The following is a 15,788-nucleotide window of genomic DNA, read 5'->3' on the forward strand; positions in this document are numbered from 1 at the left end:
TGACCTAATTATAGGGGAATGGAAAGAATGAGACAGCTATAAGCATTAATAAAATGTGCAGAATATAAACATATGTGGCCATCTTGATGGGAAAAATCAAGTACAGGTCAATCTTTAAGCAAATAGTCAAGAAAAAAATACCAGAGAAATGGGATTGGATTATAAAAGTTTTGACATGGAGTGAAATGGACAAATTAACAAGAATATTAAGAGACTATGATTTAGAAGTTTTTAAGACGGAGTGGAAAAAGTTTAGAAAATATGTAGAAAAAGAGTGGAAAATAAAAGGACATTGGACAATTTTTGATAATGATTAAGTTTTAGAAAGAAGAACAATAAACGTAAGTTTTTGTTTTAATAGTTAAGGGTACCTTTAAATATTAGCATTTTAAGTAAATAACACCGGCGGGGGCCAAGTAATTTATGGGGTAGATAAAAGAAGTTAAGATGTAAGAAATAGATTTGTTACCATATGTTACCAATAAAATTGTTTTAACTAAAAAAAAATCTTTAAGCAAATAGTCCACAGGGGTAAAAGCCGTTGTCATGTTACAGGAGGATCTGTTGGAATAGTATAGTGTTCAAGAATGAGACTTCCAAAAACACATAAGATAATCAAAACTTAACATAAAATGGACTGATGTTTGTAGCTAGTGGTGATGATGTTACAGCGGTGCCCAAGGTCAAAAGTTTAGGGGTGCTTCTGGATCCCTCTTTAAATATGGAGGCCCAGGTGGCAGCCACTGCCAGATCAGCCTTCTATCATCTGCGGCTGATAAGGCAGTTGGTCCTCTACCTCGAGCGCAGCGACTTGGCGACAGTGATCCACGCCACGGTCACCTCAAGATTGGATTACTGTAATGCCCTCTACATGGGGCTACCCTTGTCTCAAACCCGGAAGCTTCAACTAGTGCAGAACACAGCAGCCAGGTTGTTAATGGGCCTTCCTTTACGGGAACAAATTCAACCTGGGCTGAAAGCCCTGCACTGGTTGCCTATTGCATACCGGGTGCGTTTCAAGGTGTTGGTTCTCACCTTTAAGGCCCTATATGGCTGGGGCCTGCATACCTTAGGGACCACCTTTCCCCATACATTCCCCGGAGAGCACTTCGGTCTGGATCACAAAATCTACTTACAATCCCCGGCGCTAAGGAGGCCAGGCTCATGACAACTAGAGCCAGAGCCTTCTCTGTAGTGGCTCCATGCTGGTAGAATGAGTTGCCGGAAGAGGTCAGGGCCCTGCGAGAGCTCATACAGTTCCGCAGGTCCTGTAAGACTGCACTCTTCCACCAGGCATTTGTAAACTAGACTGCTGGCCACTACAATCCTAGGTAACATATGAACCATCCCTTGAAATCTGCTGTACAGCAGCTGCGGAGAAAACAATTTAAGATTGGCTGACAGAGAATCAGATTAACTAAGATTATAGCGCCGAAATATTTTTGTTTTGATATTATTCTATGGTTTATGGTTTTAATGTATTATTGTATTTACTCATGCACATGCATGTCTATGTGAGCCGCCCTGAGCCCGCTTTGGCGAGGAGGGCGGGATACAAATGGAATAAAATAAAGAAATAAAAGTTAGGTGGGCAATAACTAATCCTTATAATGTGAATTTCTGCAGCCCTCAAAGATCTCCAGTACTGTGTTCAGAGCCGTGTTTAAATGTAAAAATCAATGCAGCTGAGGAATTAATTTATAAAAGTTTGCCATGTTTATTTGTGTATAAAACAGAGTAGTAAGGAATCCACAATAAATTATTGATGCGTTTCTAAAAGGTATTTATCGGAATACTATGGGAAGACAATCCCACCATATAAATCTTCTTTTAAAAAAGGGGTTTTAAAAAAAGAAGCAACCAATACAACTGGCTTTAGTAGGGTTACACACAAATCAAAATTTGAACAGACGCATTCAAAAAGCAAGACATTACTGTACTTAACTCTTCTTGATTGACTCAAACATACCAGCTGTTTATGCAGGTTTTCTTAGTATGAACTGAAGCATAATCATATGACAACTGTAAAGAACTAGAAAAAAAGGTTCCTTGGAGAATTCATCTAGTAACATGCTAATAACTTCTGGCATGCAATGCAATTAGCATTTTAATGCTAATAATTTCTGGCATGCAACGTAATTAGCATTTTCCTTGTTCTGCCAGTGGTCATGTACAGTATAATTTTTTTTCCCTTTAACATAAAAGCCTGTAAACAATTTCTGTGACATCGTTTAGGCAACTGGACCAAGGCCTAAAAATAATATATAATGTACACATACATCAAAGAAACAGTTCATTAAGACGTTTTCTTAATCACTGTCTTGCGCACTGAAGAGCCAACACTTCTTTTGGAAATTCTGCTTGTTGTAAAGCGGCTGATTCCAGGGGATCTCAATTCAACAGCCTCGGTTTCATCCTGAACAGGCCTGAACTCTGGTTGAGCAATACGAGGTGCTGGATAGGAGGACTGGGGATGAGGGTAGGACCCATGAACTAGATAGGGCTGCTGTTCCCCGTCGTAAAGGTCCTCGGGGTCATAGAGCTGGTAGGAGTTATGCGGCAGTGGTACGACTGGGATATCTTCGTCTGTCGGATCCCCATATCCACCTTTACCCACCACCAAGAACGGTCACATGGTTAACGTGAAGAGGAAAGGAAAACAATCATTAAGAATTTGGTCTGTCACAGAGCTCTACAGCCACTGTTGATTTATGAAGCAATCAGACTTTTCAAAAATTAAATAAGCATTGATGAAAAGGGAAAGCTTTATTATTCTGCAGATTTAAGTTCAGTTAGTTGGAAACCATCACCAGCAATAGCAATGTGCTTTCTGTATTAGAAATGAATTCTCTTAATGTGGTGGGATTAGAAAATCCTTAAAGTTTAAAAATAACAGTACAAACAAAACAGCTTCCTGGGTCTCATTGGGGGGAGGAAGATAAATGACCACAACTCAAAGAAATTTAGTTGCCCTTAAGTGTGATTTAAATTAAGTGATTTGAGGTAGTTACGATCAATTTGTCCCATTGCTTTCAGTGAGCGTTTAGCACAGTTTTTCCTAGACTGGCACTCATTATCTCCCTGAAATCATTGGCACTTAAAAGCTCTTATGTTCAGCTGGACTGTGCTTGTAACTTTTTATTTATTTGGAAGAGATTTAAACAGTTGATAATATTTTTTTTAATTACTCCAAAAGGTTTTTTTAGCGTTTGCAAGAACTGGAAGGACAGTTCAAACTACAAAGCAGTGGACCAGTTCTCCTTTTGGGGTTGATAGGGGTAGGTTGGGCATTGTCAACTCTGGAAAGCGTTTGCTCAAGTTTTATTGTTTGTTGGGGGGGGGGGTGGCGGGCAGGAGGGAGTGTGGCTCAGTGTTAGAACACATAGAAGGCCCCATCTCTGGCATCTCCAGTTAAATAAATTCCTTGGTGACCGTTCTCTGCCAGAAGTCCTCAAGAACAATGCAGAGCTGGGTGGGCCAGTGGTCTGATTCAGGATAAGAGATCTTCAGATGCTGAATGTATTTTAAAGAGGAAATGTATTTCATTCTCTGCAAGATAGAGCAGTATCATCCAAGATGCGGGATACACTGAAGCATAAAAGAGTGCCACTAGTCTTGTTCCACTCGCAGTGATGTGTACTGGGTTTTTTTTAGCCTAGAACTAGGGTTTCCCTGTTTGCATTTATTTATCGCACCCCTGCTCAGCTTTCCTACACACTGGTATGTATATATACATCCAATAAAAATATACCAATAATGATTAAACATAAAAAGATAAAGGTATTTTATCCATGCAAGCACCAGTCGTTTCTGACCCATGGGGTGACATCACATCATGATGTTTCCTTGGCAGACTTTTTACGGGGTGGTTTGCCATTGCCTTCTCCCGTCAGCTACACTTTCCCCCCAGCAAGCTGGGTACTCATTTTACCGACCTCGGAAGGATGGAAGGCTGAGTCAACCTGGAGCCGGCTGCCTGAACCCAGCTTCCGCCAGATCCAAACTCAGGTCGTGAGCAGAGCTTGGACTGCAGTACTGCAGTTTACCACTCTATGCCACGGGGCTCTTATAATTAAGCATAGAGGCACACAATTAAACCATAATGGTGATGCTCATTGTCAGCCACCTCAAATGATGCAGGTAATTCTAATGCAGTTGGGGTGAATTTCTTGTGTACCTCCCTGCATATTAGCAGCATAAACAGAAGTCTGTTACTTGTGTATGGATCTTAATAAGTAAAAAAAGAGTGATTAGGGTTTTCTTTTCTTTTTTTAAACTTTTCAAGGACTTCACACAGCCTTGTTCTGGTATAGCCGTCAGTTGTGTCTAGTAAATCTGGCCAATGGGTAAAATGTGCCAAATGCTTGAACTTTAGCAAGAAATCTAAGCCTACTAAGCAAGCAATCCTTGGTTAGTGGTGATCAGTATTGCTGGTGGCAGGGGGTAGTGAGTAGCCATTTGTGACCTCCATCAAACGAGAGAAAAACAAAACTCTACCCGAATCAGTGTCTTTCACGTTCTGTATTGGTAGCCATTGTAAGGAAATGAACCTTTAAAATTGAAAAAGGATGAAGTATGGGGGGGAAAAGAGGAAGAACAAGGATGGGAACAGATGAACACAAAAACATACAGATCAGTAAAACAAGAAAATCTCACAGGCCAGTTTAGCTACATGTTAATCTTGTGTCTTACATTTGAAGTCACCCAGCCTATCAAACTACGGATTTAATAACTGCATGATTAGGGTTTTATTTCATGCTTTGCCAGCCCAAACACTTTTAAGATCCAGATGTCACATGCCAAAGTTTCTGCATGGTCCGTATGTGCTAGATTATCTAGAACGCTGTTTTCCAAGCTCCTTACCCACAAGAAACTCTTTATGAATTTGTCTGCCATGAGACTCTGTTTTACAGAGGAGAATTCAAAGGCATGGCCCAAGGTTCACGTGCTGTGGGACTTAATCATATGAATTGGGTGTACAGTTCGGGCTTCACCCAATATAGTTGCACACTGCAGGGGGAAACTGGTAGACCTGGAAACAACCATCTTATAAAGCATTCTGCCCACCATTCCTGGTCTAGTAGAGGAAACTTTTAGCAAGGACTGTCAGGATTCCATGGGTCACAATTTGAAAAACACTGCTCTAGAACAATCGTTATTCCTTCTAGGTTTTCCATGCAATGCAAATTCTTGAAGCCAGCCTGTTCTTTCAAAGATTATGTTTTCATTCATTCATGGCAACATTGCTTCAAGGTATTCAAGTATGTTTGGTTAGTGGCAGTCATACCCTCATGTCATTCAGAAGTATGCAAATAAGCAAGTTGGATGAGGAGTTCTTTTCCCTCACCCGAGGCAACTACAAATGTAAAACGTCAAGCCAGATAGATGTATGGAAGACAGAGACAAATGAGACATGCAAGTACAATGGAATGGATGATTCAGACAACGTGACAATGCCACAGAAGTATGACACACAGAAAATGAAACATTGGCTTTATCGATGGATTTCACAACTACAAACTCAAATTGTCATTATTTTTCTCATTGGGCAGGAGAACTGGGCATATGTCCTGACCCTACTGGGGCTGCACATGCATATGGAAACAAGTTGCGACGCATAAAATTCCCTTGCCCGGCTTAGTAGTCAGAGCTGTGTAAACATCGCCCCAGTGCCTACTAACTGTTTGAAAGGCAGCTGAATTTTTCCCTCCACCCCACCTGCTGTCATTTCCCCCTGCTGAACAACCAATCAGCCCTAGGTCAGCGCCACAGCAAATTCATCCACAGTAGAGTGCTGAGGTAATCACCTAAAAAAACCCTTGCACAAATACCCCCAATATCCTTTGCCACCAATGTGTCCTGTGATGCTGGTGACTCTCCCACATAGTTTCTGCATGGCAGAGTATGTAGCGATGGCCTCAGTAATAAGGGGATTAGATAGATTCGTGGAGGATAAGTCTATCGGTGGTTACTAGCCATGGTGACTTAGGGGAACCTTCACGTTCAGAGGCACTAAGCCTCTGAATCTCAGAGCCAGGAGGCAACACCAGAGGAAGGCCTCGGCCTCTCTGCCCTGTTGACCATCTAAAGGAACTGGTTGGCCATTGTGTGAGACCAGATGCTGGACTAGATGAACCATTGGTCTGATCTAGCAGAGCTCCTGTTCTTTTGTCTTGAAAAATACAGGGGAAAATCAGACAGAAGAATCAGCCACACTATAATAACTAGATCATGTTACACACCACCGTAAATAGACCATGTTGGGGTTTGGTTTGCTTGCTTTTGCTTGCTTTCAAATTACAGTCCCCATAAGAGGATAACTCTGTGAATGAACTGGTGGACCAATGTTTTTTGGTTCTTATGAGTGGACTTGGGCTTGGAGCCAAAGATCAAATAGTGGAAGATTACATCTTACGGCACATGAGGTGTCTGGCAATATCCAGTCTCTGCCATCTTGCACCACAAAGCAGAACATTCTGACTTCCCGAACCTCAGAAGTGATGGGGGAGGGGGAGGGGAGAAGCACAAAATGCTGTGGTGGAAAAGGAAGCAGGACCACCAACTTCTTCCTCTACATGTAGCACTGAAATGATTGTTTTTGCAATAAACACTGAAATATTAGTGCAACATTAACTTTGAGGGCTCTGCCAAGAAGCTGGGTAGAACTGAAGTTTTTTGAAGTCCTCAAAAAGTATACTCACCTCCTGTTCCATAACCAGCACAGGAAGAGGGGTCACAGTATCCGGGTTGCCCTGACGCACCCTGTGGCCCCGGAGCACCTGTGTGACCAGTTGGGCCTCTTGGGCCTGATGGGCCAGGAAGACCTGGGCTACCTGTTCGACTTTCACCTGGAGGTCCTACATGGAACCCAAAAGCAGCAGTCAGTGCTAAAGTGATCACCTGTAAAACTCTACAGAAGTATGTGTCTGAAGTGAGTTCACACATTCACGTTCCCTGTCACCCAGCAACTCTTTGGCTATGTGCTTACATGGCATCATAGACACACTTGCTCAACTAAAAGGGGAAATCTCTTTAATACTGTGAATGTACTATTAGAAGAACAACCATTTCACACTGGAAGCCTGGTTGCCCCAGGGCTTTTTTTTGTAGCAAGAACTCCTTTGCATATTAGGCTACACCCCCCTGATGTAGCCAATCCTCCAAGAGCTTACAGGGCTCTTCTTACAGGGCCTACCTTAAGCTCTTGGAGGATTGGCTGCATCAGGGGGGGATGTAGCCTAAAATGCAAAGGAGTTCCTGCTACAAAAAAGCCCTGGCTGCCACAGTTTTAAGTGCTACAAAATGAGAAGTAGAAAAACACACCTACAAATGTAATGTGAACTCATGCCTTGGAAGCAGTCTAATCATAACTCCTAAAGCATGTTCTCCACTTGTTCACAAATGTGTCACTCTGTTCCATTTATGTTTCATAGTCTGCCTTCTGCTCCATCTCATTTCTGGTTTAACTTAGAGATGTTCTAAAATTAATTAGAACATGTAAAAATTTCCTGCAGTCGCCATTAAACTTAGATGCAAAAAAAATGGGATCATAATGGGATCACGATTGGATCAAGATTCCTTTTTCTGCACAGTGTTTTCATCAATGGACGTGTCCTTGTGTGCATTGGTCATCAGCAAACAAAACTTGTACAGGGTTGTACAAAGTGCAGAAACCAAGGACTAAAGAATAGTGTGTCTTCAACATATTGTTTCCCCTTTAAAAATAAGATCATATAACTCAAAAGTTCAAGCTCCAAGGAGAAATTAAAATGGGAAGAATTTTGCACATTCCCAGGGCAACACCTTTTCTGTGTTAGAAACACAGCTGGAAGGAATCCCGAGGGTCATGTAGTCCAACTCCCTGCACAATGCAGGGAATTCACATCTACGTCCTCCCCTCTCACTTTCCCGGTGACCCCTGCGGAATGCCACAGGAAGGCAGAAAAACCTGCCAGGATTCCAGGGCCAATCTGGCCTGGAGGAAAATTCTTTCCTGATCCCAAAGTGTTAATGTATGTAAAGCCATTCTACAAAAATGGGGCACTCTTACCTGTAGGACCCGGGGGACCTCGTGGTCCTTGTGTTCCAACACCAGGACTACCTCTCTCTCCTTTTTCCCCTGGCAAACCTGTTCAAGCAAAGAATAGAAATAAGAACAGATGGAAGGGGAAAGGGGCGGGGAAAACCTTGGCCAAACTGATTAATGTTTTTCCATCTGCACCTTTTATTAATTAGATGAGGCTATGGCTAAATGGTTCTGTTGTCTCTTCTCACAAGAGTCTGCTGGTATAGCTGGCTTCCTGCAAAGTCTGTAATTACTATCATGTCACGCTACTTCAGAAGGAAGGGTTTCTTAACACAGGGACAAGTTCTGAAGCCAGTAGATGAAATCTGCGGCTCTGTTCTCAACACAACACAATCTAAGAACTTAATGAGCAGCAGGCTTAGAACAGATAAAAGAAAGTACTTCTTCACCAAAAGTGTAATTAACATGTGAAATTCACTGTTGCAGGAAGTGGTGGTGGCTACAAGCATAGAGGGTGTAATATAGTGGGTTCAATGCATGGCAGAGGCGAGGTGGTAGTGAATCCTCAGCTCTTTCTTGGTTACAGCATCTTGAGGCATACACGTAAGACTGACTAACTGGGCCCACAGGGCCAACTATATACACTCCTGTGTTCCCGCGCAAGCGTTTGATTGGACCATTCAAACCAGCAGGGGGCCTGTGATTGGAGCTGGGCAGCAGGGCAGTTTTGGATCCTGCTGCCCATTGTTCCCAAGTCCCCAAGCTCTGGCTGTCTGGCTCCAATGAGCCCGGCAGGAACACGCTTTCAGTTCTCACTTGAGTCCACATACATTACAGAGGGGACTGGATATCAAGGAGGAGTGGATAAACATATGGAGCAGAGATCCATCAGTGGCTGTTAGCCACAATATACAGATGGAACTCTATGTCTGAAGTAGTGATCCTCTATATTCTTCTTGGCACTTGGGAGCAACACTGGGAGGTTCTGTCTCTACTGATGGACCTCCTGGGTTTTGGTCATTGTGTGGCACAGAGTGTCGGAGTGGATGGGCCATTGGCCTGATCCAACATGGCCTCTCTTATATTCTTAACTGTGATGGATTCTGCGTGTGGCCACCACTTTTCCTAACCCAGCCCTGATGGTTTTCTGAGCATGGCAAACACATGTTTTGATTTCAGCCACCATTTGGCATGCTACCCATTCAACCCATGCTTTTGGAAGGTTCACAGTGGCATGCATAACTGCCATCTTGTGCTTTGGAGAAACAATTTAGACGAGCGTATTTGCTATGCATACAGTGCAATCTGGACTTGGTGGGGTTATCTGCATATGCACAGAATAGTTGTGATCTAACTCTAATTAGGGTCTACCCATATGCTTGTCTGCTTCTTGCTCCTGTCTTCAGACTCATCTATGCCTGAGTCTACGCTTACTGAATCAAATCCACATACACAACTGCTCGAATGGTGCAGAGACAGCATAGAACAGTGGTCAGAGCGTCAGATTAGGATCTCGGCAAGCCAGATTTGAATCCCCACTCCAGGAGAGCCAATTCAAATCCCCATGGGTGACCCTGCACCAATCACTCACACTCATCCTAAAACGTTTCACAGAATTATTGTTGAGAAGATAAAATGGAAGAGGCGAGAACCATGTTGTAAGCTGCTTTGGAGAGAAAAGTGGGGAACAAATAAATATGAAGAAATAAGTAGCACGCTTAACAAGTGTAGCTAATCCCTGTCTCTTGACAATTTTGTGATGCATGTTTGAATCACATGTTTAATAGTGATAGCTACGACATACAAGAAACATTTCTATCATTCAGATCAATCACGAATTTTCTTTTTGCAGCGCGCCAATGTAGATAGGAAAAGTTCACTGTCTTCTTTGCTTTACACATGTGCATGCAATATGTTATTTCACAGTCCAACGATCAGTGTACCCATTCCTTAAGTGAGGTGATTTTTTTCCCCCTTCCAATACCGTAGTATATACACCTTTCTCACAATTACACACAACATTTTAAAGTATATGCTGAGGTTCATGTATCAAGTTGCCCAAGAACATAAGGTCTGTTTTGCAGACTCAGATCCATGTTATTTGGAATTCTAAGCAGGGCTTTTTTTGTAGAAAAAGCCCAACAGGAACTCATTTGTATATTAGGCCACACACCCTGACATCACCATCATTTCACATGGTTTTTAACAAGCCAAGCAGGGATTCATTTGCATATTAGGCCACACCCCCTGATGCAAGCCAGCTGGGAAATGCGTTCCTATGCATCCCTGCTAAAAAAGCAACTCAAAAACCCCATGATTCTAAGAAATATCTAACCTTTGGGTTATAATCCTGGTGAACAGGTGCTCATATTTTTTAAAAATCCTCTTCCGTATTCTTCCAAAACAAGATATTCATCACTGTTAAACCATCCACACTGTTACAGATTAATGAGACGAGGCAGAGATCAACCTACTAAGCAATGCGATTGTTCTGTCCTTCATTCTCTTCCACCAGCCAGAGATCTGCAAGTTACTGCTAGGAAAACAATGCCAGATGGTCCAATGATTCTCTTTTAATAGGTCAGTTGCTACATATATATAAAACTCCCTTTTAAACTGCAGTTGCCACCAGTAAGCAATTTCAGATACTCTCCCTTTGTGCAGATAAATGTATTTCTTCCAAGTCACGAAAAGCCCACCTCAGTGGCCGCCCGCAAAAAGATCCTATGCAGAGAAGGGTGAAATCCCTAAGCCTCTTGAAAGAGAAAATGACACAGATTGCCAAAGCCACTTAAGTTATTTAAGACATACCAATTAATCCTTTTACAGTGTAATCCTAAATGGTGTTACACCCTTCTAAAGTCAGTGGGTTTAGAAGGGCATGACTTTGTTTAGGATTGATTAGGCACATTTTGCAAAAATGTGAATCCAGTACACTCCCTTTTTCCTTCCTCTACGAGTAGCTGCAACATCAGCGTCCATGGACCCTTCTTCCCATCATTCCTTCTCTCCAGCTGTTTGTCCAATGAAACTGATGGGCGATAGATTCAGGCCAAAAAAAATTAAATACTTCTTTATGCAATGAGTAGAATTCAGACTTCACTGTCAGAGGATGTAGTGATGGCCACAAGCATAAATGATTAAAAAGAGGGATTAGGTCTATCACTGGCTACTAGCCATGGTGCCTGAAGGGAACTTCCATGTTCAGAGAAATAGGCAGAATTGCCAGAATAGGCAGAAAATCTCTGAGGAGGGGCTGTGGCTCAGTGGTTACAGCATCCGCTTGACCTGCAGAAAGTTCCAGATTCAATCCCTGGCATCTCCATTTAAAAGATCTGACAGTAGGTGATGTAAAAGATGTCAGCCTGAGACCTTGGAGAGCTGCTGAAGGTCTGAGTAGACAATACTAAGTTTCAAGGGTCATTCTGTAGAAAAATAGATGGTGTAGCTCATTAGCATAGCTCATTAGCATATGCCCCCCTGCCAAAAGTAACCTTACACAAGAAAGGAGAGCCCCAGACGAGCAAGGCCTGCTTGGGATGGCTAGAGATCCAGCCAACCCAAGAAGGCCTCATTCACCTGGGGCTCTCCTTGTTCACACACACACACCCAGTCAAAAGGCCAGCAAACCACCCAAAATCACATAAGAAGTGGAGAAAGGGTGGCGTGGGCTTCTCCAGGGGTTAATGAGGACTGCTGGGGGCGTGGCAAAGCCCCTGGTGGCTGGCTAGCTGCTCACTCTCCTAATCCAGGGATTGTTATACAGCTGCACCTACTATTCAATGGACAAGGTAGGTAGATGGGGGGGAGGAGGAGGGGGAGGCCGTTAGAAAGGTTCAGGAGCTGTGCTCCTGTGAGATCCTGCTGAATTCAAGGCCTGCTGGGGTCTGATTCAGTGTAAGGCAGCTTATTGTGTACATGTTAGGAGTCAACGTAAGGGGAAGGCTTTGGCCTAGGGTTGCCAAGTCCAGCTCAGGAAATATCTGGGGAGTTCGGGAGTGGAGCCAGGAGACTTTCCCATTCCTTATAAATAAAGAAATAAAAATACAGCCATGCCATAAAGTAGGGACCTACTTTTAGTATAAAGGGATGTAGCAGGAGAAGTCTTAGGAGGGGGGAAGAGAATCAAACACACTGCAGGCATTGCAAGAATCACTGTGGCTTGCTTTAGGCTCACCTGCTTTGCCTGAAGGGCCCACCAGGCAAGCCATCCCCAGAAGCCATTCTAGGCAGGCCAAAGTCTCAGGCTATTCCAAAAGCGCTGGCACTGAAGTTTCCATGTGTAAAGTTTGGAAACAGCAATAACAGCTGTGTTCATTTTGTTAATTTGAAGCCATAAAATTCTGAGCTGATTCATGACTGCCCTCTTTTTGCCCTCCCTCCCCTTCACAATTTTCCAGGCCTCCTCTGCTAGTCATTTCACTTCCTTTCACTTGGCACCCCATCTGCGGACTCATCTAAATCAACAGTTTAGCCTATTCGTAAAAACTTGGGGTGCAATCACACTACGCTAGAAAATGCATTTTGAAACTGGATTTTTGCTATTCTTACACAGCAAAATTTGAGTTGCAAAACGCATTATCTAATGTAGTGTGAATGCACCCTAAGTGTGCAGAGAATAGCAGCTGCTCTTTATGGACTCTCGGCCTATGTGCCGTGCTTGGCGTCTTCCTTTGCACACACTTTCTAATGGATTCATTAGCTTGATGATGCTGATGCTGTTCTCCTCGTTGTTGCTGTTGCTATAGCTAATTAAAGAGTTGGTCATTGGTGGTTCTTCGGCTCTTTAATCAATTACTTAATTGGTTACATTTACAAGCACTTGAATATGGCCAAAATCTTATCATCAGCACCTTTTTGAAAAATTGCAGGACTTCTACGATAATAGATAGATGATAGACAGGCAGGCAGGCAGAGCCAGCAACCAATTCATTTTTTAAAGGAAAAGCCATCATTTGTATTCTCTCTTACAGTAATAGAGTAATAATCGAGGGAGGGGGTGTAGAAAAAGTCCAGCAGGTACTCATTTGTATATTAGGCCACACCCCCTGACATCGCCATTGCTTTGCACCGGGTTTTTTGTAGAAAAGGCCCAGCAGGAACTCATTTGGATATTAGACCACACCCCTGACACCAAGCTAGCCGGAACTGCGTTCCTGCTCAGAAAAAGCCCTGGTAATAATAATCCACCAGCAACTCAAGATTTCCTCAGACCCTCTGCTGTCAGTCTCATCAACTAAAAACAGCCACAGCCAATGAAGCAATCAAAGCCTTATTGCTTTAACAAACCTATTAAGCCAAATTAAAGTGCGCAGTCCTACTTATCAGAGCATTTAGTCTCTGCCACCCTCGATCACTTTCCTTGTGCAAAGCTCTTCACAACAGCTTCTCTGTTCACCACCACGATATCCCACTGAGATAGTTATTTGCAAACATGCAGGGTAAACATCACGAGGTGCAGAAGTAAGCACACAGGTAGTAGTGTACAATTCACACCTGTGCCTATCCATCTCCAAATACTAAGCTATAACCTAATTCTTCTTTTGCATATTCCTCTGGATTCAGCATGTGCAAAAACAGATTCTGATGCCTCAGGGGGAGTGCAACTGGCAACCCATTACAGCCTGTTCCTTGCCAGCTATGAGCTGGCTATACCAAAACCCTGAACAATAATATGATTCAGAACAATGAGCGTTAGTCCTAGAGCATCAACAATTGGCACCTGTGCAATCTTCCCTTAAAAACCTCCCCAGAAAGGAGAGAACTTCAAGCGCCCATTCAAGCTTTCCAAACTTTTGCATTCCAAGGAAATCTGGGAAGTCGTATTGGGCATGCACAGCTCACCACACTGTGGTTTAAAGATTCTTGGAGGACCAGGAGGGAAGGAACATTTGCTGCCCTATATACATGGTCAGGATCCTTATTAAGCCCTACACCTGCCCGATTACACAAAAAAATTCCATGGCATAATTCTTTTTTTCTTACTGCACCAAACGTGCCCAGCTGCACATTAGAATAAACAGGATGAGCGAACAGGATGAAATAGAGTTCTAGCGTCTAATGCACAGACAATTCAGAAGAGGGTCTAATGCACAGGCTTTGCAGAAGAGGGTCTGCAGGGATGGCAAGCCCCAAGCACAATTCCAGGAAGCCCAAAATGTACATGAAGTTGTTAACTGTTGAAATTGAGAGCTGGCTGGAAACTCAAATCAACGTCTGCAGACCTCAGGGCATCCCAGCCTGGATCCCCGTGAAGAATAAAGCTGCATATTTTCTAGCGCCGTTTAAGAGAGCAGAGCCAGTCAGGTGATTTGGCACAAGATGAATAGAGCAGCAAAGAGAAATCCAGCCTGCGAGGCCATGCTCTTAGGCTGGTATCCCAGTCTTTTTGGACTGATGCTATCACTGAAGCCCGACCTCTCCCCTGTGAGTCAAGACTCGCAAAATGCATCCTCAAGGGAACTGCAGAAAAGGGGTCTGCTGCCGTTAGGCGCTTGCTCTTTACATATGGAAACAGAGGCCCTATCACATACATAGAGAAATCGCTTGGGAGATTTCTCCAGACTCGTTTATAAGGCTGCCAACTTTTTAAACTAGTCCCTTTAGCTGTGCCTGATCATTGCTGCAGATCAAACTGAGTTTGATCTGCAGCAATGATCAGACGATTTTTTTAAGTTCCAGGCTAGGAAAAGCTGCAGATTTCTGCATATGCAACTTCTGTAAAAGGGACCAGATGTTTTCTTTTTCCTGGCCAGTTGGCAACCTTACCTGAGGCTCAGTGTGCTATTAAAGAGGTTCTTTTGTCAGGGGAACACACCACTGTTAACTGAGGGGTAAGTTTTAAATCCAAGGGAAAGTCAACTTTTAGGGGCACAAGTGCCAAAGAAATTAAAAAGCTGTACATCTGTTTGCACAGATGTAGGCCGGGGTGACCAAACTTGCTTAACATAAGAGCCACATAGAATCACTGTCAGATGTTTGAGAGCCAAGACATGAATGTCAGAGGAAAGAAGGAAGGAAAATAGATGGGGAGAGAGAGGTGGAAAGAAAGCAACTTTAATTTTAATGCATTCTCCAAGCTACCAGCTGGACATGGCTTGGAGAAGTAATTTAAAGAGACAAATGCCTTCTCCAAGCCAGCTGACAGGGCGGTGGGTGGTGGAGGCTTTGGGAGCTACACAATATGTGTGAAAGAGCTACATGTGGCTCCCAAGTCACAGTTTGGCCAACCTTGATGTAGGCTATACTTGGCCAAACACAGTAAAAGCAGATAAAGCCTCACAGCTCAACACCAACTACAATTGAAGACATTTATTTAAAGCATCCGTTAGCCACTTTTCTACCTTGCAAAAATTTCAGGTGGCTTACAATGTAAATAAAACCTTGATTATGAAGAGACACTCTAAAAGACCACCATTTAAAATCTCAATTAGGATTACCAATAATAATCTCACAAATTTTCTGTTGCTCCTTTTTGATTTACTGCATCGCAGGCTAAATGACTGCTCTAAACAACCATAGATATTTAGTCAAGAGAAAATTTCCCAAGTTATTTCATCTTTAATTACAGTTCATTTTCCCCAGAGAACGATTGTTTCCAGATCTTTAAAAAGTCCTAATTAGATTTTGGGCAGGCGATTTAGTGAGATAATATCACAGTTGCAGCACGAAGAGAATCTCACAGGAAAACTGGAGGCCAACAGGTCAATAATTTGTGCTTGCTGCTTGCCCTCTCCCTCTTGGACAGGCACCCTTGATGCAG

At 43.1% G+C, this 15,788-nt stretch overlaps 1 protein-coding gene across 4 annotated transcripts in view; it reads right to left on the minus strand.

Moving 5' to 3' along the window:
* Positions 1-1,697: 1,697 nt before the first annotated feature.
* The window catches only part of COL14A1 (collagen type XIV alpha 1 chain), a 193,319-nt gene continuing 179,228 nt past the window's right edge, over positions 1,698-15,788 (minus strand). For 3 of the 4 annotated variants that reach the window (XM_060243265.1, XM_060243263.1, XM_060243262.1), the window contains 3 exons: positions 8,051-8,128; positions 6,702-6,857; positions 1,698-2,607 (listed from right to left, as the gene is read on the minus strand). In XM_060243265.1, coding sequence (XP_060099248.1) covers positions 2,297-2,607; positions 6,702-6,857; positions 8,051-8,128 — 545 coding nt within the window. In that variant the 3' untranslated portion in view covers positions 1,698-2,296. Of the gene's footprint in view, positions 2,608-4,497; positions 4,551-6,701; positions 6,858-8,050; positions 8,129-15,788 lie in introns of all 4 variants that reach the window. The other variant, XM_060243264.1, reaches the window with a different exon arrangement.

Source organism: Heteronotia binoei, chromosome 7 (genome assembly GCF_032191835.1).
Source record: "Heteronotia binoei isolate CCM8104 ecotype False Entrance Well chromosome 7, APGP_CSIRO_Hbin_v1, whole genome shotgun sequence".
Lineage (NCBI taxonomy): Eukaryota > Metazoa > Chordata > Lepidosauria > Squamata > Gekkonidae > Heteronotia > Heteronotia binoei.